The following is a 9,387-nucleotide window of genomic DNA, read 5'->3' as shown; positions in this document are numbered from 1 at the left end:
TGTCGACCCCCTAGGTGGTGACATCACTGTTACAGACACTCTGCTCCGTCTCCACATCATTTTTCTCCTCATACATGTCGACACAAACGTACCGACACACAGCACACACACAGGGAATGCTCTGATAGAGGACAGGACCCCACTAGCCCTTTGGGGAGACAGAGGGAGAGTATGCCAGCACACACCAGAGCGCTATATATATATACAGGGATAACCTTATATAAGTGTTTTTCCCCTTATAGCTGCTGTATGTTTTAATACTGCGCCTAATTAGTGCCCCCCTCTCTCTTTTTAACCCTTTCTGTAGTGTAGTGACTGCAGGGAAGAGCCAGGGAGCTTCCCTCCAACTGAGCTGTGAGGGAAAATGGCGCCAGTGTGCTGAGGAGATAGGCTCCGCCCCCTTTTCGGCGGCCTTATCACCCGTTTTTCTGTATATTCTGGCAGGGGTTAAATGCATCCATATAGCCCAGGAGCTATATGTGATGTATTTTTTGCCATGTAAGGTATTTTTATCATGTTTTATTGCGTCTCAGGGCGCCCCCCCCAGCGCCCTGCACCCTCAGTGACTGGAGTATGAAGTGTGCTGAGAGCAATGGCGCACAGCTGCAGTGCTGTGCGCTACCTTATTGAAGACAGGAACGTCTTCTGCCGCCGATTTTTCCGGACCTCTTCGCTCTTCTGGTTCTGTAAGGGGGCCGGCGGCGCGGCTCCGGGACCCATCCAGGCTGGGCCTGTGATCGTCCCTCTGGAGCTAATGTCCAGTAGCCAAGAAGCCCAATCCACTCTGCACGCAGGTGAGTTCGCTTCTTCTCCCCTTAGTCCCTCGATGCAGTGAGCCTGTTGCCAGCAGGTCTCACTGAAAATAACAAACCTAAACTAAAACTTTCACTAAGAAGCTCAGGAGAGCCCCTAGTGTGCACCCTTCTCGTCGGGCACAGAAATCTAACTGGAGGAGGGTCATGGGGGGAGGAGCCAGTGCACACCACTTAGGACGTTAGAGAAACTACTGGTAGTTTTTTCTCACCAAACATAATACCCTTTTTTGTGGTACCTGGGGTATCATCAGAAATGTGTAAAACATTTTTCATAGCCTCAATCATATAACGGGTGGATCTATTGGAGGGTACACTCGTCTCATCATCGTCGACACTGGAGTCGGTATCCGTGTCGACATCTGTATCTGTCATCTGAGGTAGCGGGCGTTTTATAGCCCCTGATGACATTTGAGACGCTTGGACAGGCACAAGCTGAGTAGCCGGCTGTCCTATGTCGTCAAACCTTTTATGTAAGGAGCTGACACTGTCACGTAATTCCTTCCATAAATCCATCCACACTGGTGTCGACCCCGCAGGGGGTGACATCACATTCACCGGCATTTGCTCCGCCTCCACATCATTATCCTCATCATACATGTCGACACAGCAGTACCGACACACAGCAGACACACAGGGAATGCTCTTACAGAGGACAGGACCCCACAAAGCCCTTTGGGGAGACAGAGGGAGAGTATGCCAGCACACACCAGGGCGCTATATAACACAGGGATATCACTATACAGAGTGTTTTCCCCTATAGCTGCCTATAATATATATATACTGCGCCTCAATTGTGCCCCCCCTCTCTTTTTTACCCTTTCTGTAGTGCAGGACTGCAGGGGAGAGCCAGGGAGCTTCCTTCCAGCGAAGCTGTGAGGGAATAATGGCGCCAGTGTGCTGAGGGAGTTGGCTCCGCCCCTTTTTCGGCGGGCTTTCTCCCGCTATTTTATCGTTTCTGGCAGGGGTTAATATACACCTATATAGCCTCTGGGGCTATATATGGTGTTAGTTTTGCCAGCCAAGGTGTTATTATTGCTGCTCAGGGCGCCCCCCCAGCGCCCTGCACCCATCAGTGACCGCAGTGTGTGGTGTGCATGAGGAGCAATGGCGCACAGCTGCAGTGCTGAGCGCTACCTTGGAGAAGACAGAAGTCTTCAGCCGCCGATTTTCCGGACCACCTTCTTGTTTCTGGCTCTGTAAGGGGGACGGCGGCGCGGCTCCGGGAACGGACGACGAGGTCGGGTCCTGTGTTCGATCCCTCTGGAGCTAATGGTGTCCAGTAGCCTAAGAAGCCCAAGCTACCACCACTTAGGTAGGTTCGCTTCTTCTCCCCTTAGTCCCTCGTTGCAGTGAGCCTGTTGCCAGCAGGTCTCACTGAAAATAAAAAACCTAAACTATACTTTCTTCAAGGAGCTCAGGAGAGCCCCTAGTGTGCATCCAGCTCAGCCGGGCACAGAAATCTAACTGAGGCTTGGAGGAGGGTCATAGGGGGAGGAGCCAGTGCACACCAGATAGTCCTAAATCTTTCTTAGATGTGCCCAGTCTCCTGCGGAGCCGTCTATTCCCCATGGTCCTTACGGAGTCCCCAGCATCCACTAGGACGTCAGAGAAATATTTATGATACCTATTTCGCTCCAGAATATTTCAATCTGCTTTACATTGTGAACAACACAGTAAAAGACTGGTTAATAACAGCCAAAGTGGTAAGAGGCCTGCAAGCCCACACTCTATAGTCTACTGATTATTACACAGATTAGAGAATTACAGCAATACAAGTGTATGTGATATACGGAATAAAAGAAATGTGGAAATATATATGCCCAATATCTTTCCCTGGATGAGACAGTCAGCTACTTGCAGCCGTGCGGAACTTGGGAGACGAAGCACAGCAGCACGACGTCTGCCAGATATAAACTACATTTCCCATGATGCCGTAGGCCGGAATGGTCTCTGCTCCCAGTGCAGGGGGCGGGCTGCGGAGAGCGGCGGCGGTTACGGAAATATAACGCTGCGGGCACTATGGTAACGAGGAGACGCCGCCGGACGGCAGGACATGGCACAGGATCTAATCTGTGACACTGATGTACAGGTGTATGTGTGGCCGCTGAAGGCTCGCCGGGACCCCCAAATGCAAAGCTGACTGAACACGACTGGACTATGGTGCGGGAATCGCAGTCATTCTGTGGATGCATGCACTGTAGCAGATGTCACACTCACTGGTGACAAATGAAGCCCACTTGTGTGTGAATGAAACATATAAGTTATCTCCTAGTGCAGAGCAATTGTATACCTCTAGTCCTCCATGTCCTAGTGCTGAGCGATGAGTGTATGCTTGTTTTACTATTACATCCTTCATGGGTTTTTTGGTATTTGTGACCGGCGGACAGGATGCCGACGATCACAATACCGACGCCGGCATCCTGATATTTAAATCCCCTAACTCACTTTTCCCGTAGAATAACCCTAACCTCTTCCCTTATCGTGCCTAACTCTAATCTCCCCCCGGTGGTGCCAAACCCTAACCCTACTCCTCACACCCGCCACAGGCTGTTTGAAACATGACAGGAGCCGATTGGCTCGTACTTTATCTCCAGCAACTTTATCTCCATCCAATGCTTAGTAAATAGACCCCTTAGTACCTAAACCTAACCTCCCCCTGGTAGTGCCTAACCCACCTTTCTGCAGCCTATCCCTATTACCTCCCCCCCCCTAATCCTGGCCCCCTAAACCCGCCACCCAGCCCTAACCTGCCCGCTATGCTTACGGTCAGGATGCCGGCTGTTGTGATTCCGGGGTTGGTCTCCTGACCCTATCACGATTCCAGCATCAGCATTTTGACAGGTGTCGGGATTCTGACGCCAGTATTCTGACTTCCGGGATCCCGACAGCCAGTATCTTAACTGCGTTCCTCTGAATGATTGCAATGTTTCCCCCCTGCTGAACTTCAGGTCACTAGTTTCACGCTGCTTTTCATACACAACTAACTACTTGACAGTCACAGTGAAAATATTAATACTCCTTTTTATATTCCAGGCTTCAAAAAGTAAGAAAGGATTAAAAGGTTAGTCTGGTGACTCAGTCATTTTATTTTTGTTTTGCATGTCTTTTTTTCTTTTATGCACTCTATTTCTATAAAGGTTGGGTAATGAATACTGGCAGTCAGGATGCCAGCGGTTAGAATACCGACACCGGCATCCTGACTGCTTGAAATCCCGACAGGGGCACTTGGGGTGAGTAACCCTAATCCTAACCCTCCATTTCCCGCAGCCTAATCCTAACCTCCGCGCAGCCTAACCCTAGCCTCCCCTCCGCGCAGCCTAATCCTAACCTCCCCTCCCCACAACCTAACTCTAACCTCCCCTCCCCACAACCTAACCTTAACCTCCCCACAACCTAACCCTAGCCTCCCCTCCCCACAGTCTAACCCTAGCCTCCCCTCCCCAAAGTCTAACCCTAGCCTCCCCTCCCCACAGTCTAACCCTAGCCTCCCCTCCCCAAAGTCTAACCCTAGCCTCCCCTCCCCAAAGTCTAACCCTAGCCTCCCCTCCCCACAGTCTATCCCTAGCCTCCCCTCCCCACAGCCTAACCCTAGCCTCCCCTCCCCACAGTCTAACCCTAGCCTCCCCTCCCCACAGCCTAACCCTAGCCTCCCCACCCCACAGCCTAACCTTAACCTCCCCTTCCTGCAACCTGAACCTAACCCTCCTCCTTCAGCCTAACCCTAACCACCCCGGTATACTTGTATTCAGGATTCCGGCTGCTGGGATTCTGGTGTTGGCATTCTGACAGCTATCAGGATTCCGTTACCAGTATTCTGATTGCGGGGATCCCCACTACATCCCTTCTATCAACATTTCTGTTTTACTGTCACTGTCATTATGTACCATTTATTTACACACTTCGTCTGTTACATTTGTGTGTCTGTCTAATATGCATCCAGAAATATATTTTTGATAATGATACGTCTCATTCTTGTCTATAGATTCTATCGATGATGTCCTTGGAGATCTTCTTGGTGATGATGGTGAGTTATGCACCATTATATTAGTGTTTTCATAATTTTTTATCCAAAAATTCAGACACCCATGTGGACTGAAATCTGCGGATGTCGTAACACCCACTCATTACTTTCTTTTTATGTGCCATATAAAGTACTTTAAAACAGTTATAGTAGCTTGTCTACATTATATTGGTCATTTCGGGCCATAGGGGAGTATACATTCTGGGAAAATAAGTTTTGAAAAGTGTTTATCCATATTATTGGGAATGAAAGAAGCTTAGCTTACTGTACTGTATTTATTACATTTCATTATATGGCCCATTCATTTCACAATGCCTGTTTAGGGTCTGGTTCCTATATTCCCTAGTTTTACAAGGTCAAACCCCACTACATAAATGAGTTAGGCCTCCAGAATGTGCTGTTCATGTTTGGGATATTTTTTCTTTTTCTTTTTTTTCTTCTTTTTTTAGAACTTGTGCCAAAATATGTACTTTCTGCAGCGGGGTACACTGGTATTCCACAGGGAATATCATCGGGGTGTAGAGCTGGATCTTGATCCGAGGCACCAACAGGCTAAAGCTTTGACTGTTCCCAGGATGCACTGCACCGCCTCCTCTATATCCCCGCCTCCGGGCACTGGAGCTCAGTTTGTAAGTTGGTGCCTGCAGTGCAGGCAGCTAACAGGGAGAACTGCACTAGGCAGCCCTGAAAAGAGTTTTTTTGAAGAAGACAGAAGACTTCAAGGGCCGCAGCGTAGGCACTAGCTGCTATATGTCAGTCTCCCCCAGCGGCGCTGTATATTCCTGCGCCCTGGTTGCCGGGTACTTACAGCGGAGGCGCTCCGGTTTCATCAGGCACACACACACCACCGCCGCTCTCCAGGATCGCGTGGTCGCACGTTAAGGGAGGAGGTAAGAGGGTCCCCCAGACGGGACCCGCTGAAATCGCAATCCGGGATGCGGTCTCCGGAGACGGATCGCGTCGCTTGCGTGGACACTGTGGCCGTGCAGCGACCCCACTATATCCACCAGGGCAAGGAGCACAAGTCGGATTTACTAAAATCCGTTTCCAATAGGCTCCATAGTACCCGGTGGTGAAGTCTAGCAGAGGGGAAAGGGCGCTGACCTGTTGCTCCTCCCCCAGCCGCCATCTACAGCAGACGTTCCCGCCCTTGAGCGGCATCTCTCTCTGTCTCTCTCTCTCTCTCTCTCTCTCTCTCTCTCTCTCTCTCTCTCTCTGTGTTTGGGCACCATTGCACAGAGTTGCGCTGATTCTGGGACGGCTGGGCACTGTCTCCTCTGTAAAGCTGCCTGCCTCATCAGCGCTGTGCATTTACAGGACACTTAAGTATTCTACATGTTGTTTAGACAGTGTTAGTTAAGAACAAGTGCATTACTACAGGAATATTTAGTACAAGTATTCTGTGATATATCTGTATACATACATAGCTTTACGTAGTATTGCTAGTCCAGTGCTGTTTTATTGTTATGTGTAATAATTTCTGCATTGTACATGTGACTGTGTGCCTATAGCCAGTGTCTGACTGGGGCATGTAGGGCCCACCGGGGGAATGCAGTGGTAGGGGCCCATGTTAGGGGTGTGGCCAGTCTGCAGAGTGGGTGTGGCCTGCCACCTCATTGGTTTGACTAACCATTAGAGAGTGCAACGCCTGGGAACCTTCATTGATATATACAGTAAATTCAGCTGCTGCATGCCTGATAATGTACCAGATTAATAACAGCAATGCACTGTAGAAAATACAACATTGGGGGTAATTCCAAGTTGATCGCAGCAGGATTTTTTTTTAGCAATTGGGCAAAACCATGTACACTGCAGGGGGAACAGATATAACATTTGCAGAGGAGAGTTAGATTTGGGTGGGTTATTTTGTTTCTGTGCAGGGTAAATACTGGCTGCTTTATATTTACACTGCAAATTAGATTGCAGATTGAACACACGCCACCCAAATCTAACTCTCTCTGCACATGTTAAATCTGCCTCCCCTGCAGTGCACATAGGGGGTAATTCCAAGTTGATCGCAGCAGGATTTTTGATAGCAGTTGGGCAAAACCATGTGCACTGCAGGGGAGGCAGATATAACATGTGCAGAGAGAGTTAGATTTGGGTGGGGTGTGTTCAATCTGCAATCTAAATTGCAGTGTAAAAATAAAGCAGCTAGTATTTACCCTGCACAGAAACAAAATAACCCACCCAAATCTAACTCTTTCTGCACATGTTATATCTGCCTCCCCTGCAGTGCACATGGTTTTGCCAATTGCTAAATAAAAATCCTGCTGTGATCAACTTGGAATTACCCCCATGGTTTTGCTCAATTGCTAACAAAAATCCTGCTGCGATCAACTTGGAATTACCCCCATAGTCCAGTATAAGGTAACATATGTATATTGTATAATTCAAGTGAACCTGATCCTTAGAGCAGAAGGTGGGGCCCACTGGTGGTTTCCCCTGTACCCCTGTGGGCCAGTCCAAGCCTGCCTATAGCTGTTGTTGGTTCCTATTCCGTGTATCTCACACATATTGCTATCCCTATATTCTGTACCCTGTGTGTGCTAAGTGCATCAGGGTCCCATATATAGTGTTCCACAGGATATACTGTTTGCTATTTCTCTGACGTCCTAGTGGATGCTGGGTACTCCGTAAGGACCATGGGGAATAGACGGGCTCCGCAGGAGACTGGGCACTCTAAAAGAAAGATTAGGTACTATCTGGTGTGCACTGGCTCCTCCCTCTATGCCCCTCCTCCAGACCTCAGTTAGAATCTGTGCCTGGCCCGAGCTGGTTGCACACTAGGGGCTCTCCTGAGCTTCGAGTAAAGAAAGTATTTGTTAGGTTTTTTATGTTCAGTGAGATCTGCTGGCAACAGACTCACTGCTACGAGGGACTGAGGGGAGAGAAGCGAACCTACCTGCTTGCAGCTAGCTTGGGCTTCTAAGGCTACTGGACACCATTAGCTCCAGAGGGATCGAACACTGGGCCCGTCCACGATCGTCCGGTCCCGGAGCCGCGCCGCCGTCCCCCTTGCAGAGCCAGAAGCAAGAAGAACATCCTGAAAATCGGCGGCTGAAGACTTCGGTCTTCATTAAGGTAGCGCACAGCACTGCAGCTGTGCGCCATTGCTCCCTATGCACACCACACACTCCGGTCACTGATGGGTGCAGGGCACTGGGGGGGGGGGGGGGGAGGGGCTTGCAATTAGAGTACCTTCTATGGCAAAAAGCACATAATATAGTCCAATACACTATATATGTGCAAAATCCCCCGCCATAATATATATATAAGAGCGGGAGAAGTCCGCCGAGAAGGGGGCGGGGCTATCTCCCTCAGCACACCGGCGCCATTTCCTCTTCACAGCTCCGCTGGTAGACAGCTCCCCAGGCTCTCCCCTGCAGTTTCCAGGCTCAAAGGGAAAAAAAAGAGAGGGGGGGCACTAAATTTAGGCGCAAAATTGTATATGTAAAGCAGCTATAGGGAAAAATCACTTTGTCTTAGTGTACATCCCTGATTATATAGCGCTGTGGTGTGTGCTGGCATACTCTCTCTCCCCAAAGGACTTTGTGGGGTCCTGTCCTCAGTCAGAGCATTCCCTGTGTGTGTGTGCGGTGTGTCGGTACGGCTGTGTCGACATGTTTGATGAGGACGCTTACGTGGAGGCGGAGCAGGTGCCGATAAGTGTGATGTCGCCCCCTGGGGGGCCGACACCTGAGTGGATGGATATGTGGAAGGTATTAACCGACAGTGTCAACTCCTTACATAAAAGGTTCGATGACGCAGCTTTGGGACAGCCGGCATCTCAGCCCGCGCCTGCCCAGGCATCTCAGAGGCCGTCAGGGGCTCAAAAACGCCTGCTACCTCAGATGGCTGATACAGATGTCGACACGGAGTCTGACTCCAGTGTCGACGAGGATGAGACAAATATACAATCCACTAGGGCCATCCGATGTATGATTACGGCAATGAAAAATGTGTTGCACATTTCTGACATTAACCCGGTTACCACAAAAAAGGGTATTATGTTTGGGGAGAAAAAGCAGCCAGTGACTTTCCCCCCATCTGATGAGTTAAACGAATTGTGTGAAGAAGCGTGGGGTTCCCCAGATAAGAAACTAGTAATTTCTTTTTTAAATTCAATATTTTTTATTGAGATTTTCAATTTTGCGTTAACACTTCACTCATACAACACACAAAAATAGCCCACACCCAACATGTGTGGAGATAACATTACATGTATGCAGTCTATAATATATCAATTAAACATTATTACCTGTAGAGCATATATTCACAGAGCAACAGTATCTTAGCTCAACACGTCTAGAGCATAACAGTTCTATGAAATTCTTAGACACAGCGGAAATGTCACAGTATGTTACAGATATCATAGCAAGGCAAGACCGGCCGCGAGGACTCCCCTCTCACACAACATCCCACATTGAAAATAACCCGGTTTTAACTATATCTCCCTTTGTAATATTTAGAATCCATCCATCTACCCCATATTGTTGACCATTTCTTCTCCACCTTCCTAGCCAGAAACACAAATTTTTCATGCGCAAT

General features: G+C 49.0%; 1 protein-coding gene across 3 annotated transcripts in view; it reads left to right on the top strand.

The window, feature by feature from the left end:
* The first annotated feature begins 2,741 nt into the window (after positions 1-2,741).
* The window catches only part of FBF1 (Fas binding factor 1), a 207,469-nt gene continuing 200,823 nt past the window's right edge, over positions 2,742-9,387 (top strand). For 2 of the 3 annotated variants that reach the window (XR_010243855.1, XR_010243854.1), the window contains exons 1-3: positions 2,742-2,975; positions 3,849-3,876; positions 4,798-4,839. Coding sequence is in view for 1 of the 3 variants with exons in the window: in XM_063960539.1 (XP_063816609.1) it covers positions 2,973-2,975; positions 3,849-3,876; positions 4,798-4,839 (73 nt within the window). In the remaining 2 variants the exon portion in view is untranslated. The remainder of the gene's footprint in view (positions 2,976-3,848; positions 3,877-4,797; positions 4,840-9,387) is intronic. The other variant, XM_063960539.1, reaches the window with a different exon arrangement.

The sequence above is a fragment of the Pseudophryne corroboree genome, chromosome 3 (genome assembly GCF_028390025.1).
Source record: "Pseudophryne corroboree isolate aPseCor3 chromosome 3, aPseCor3.hap2, whole genome shotgun sequence".
Lineage (NCBI taxonomy): Eukaryota > Metazoa > Chordata > Amphibia > Anura > Myobatrachidae > Pseudophryne > Pseudophryne corroboree.
This window is presented reverse-complemented; position numbering and strand designations above follow the sequence as displayed.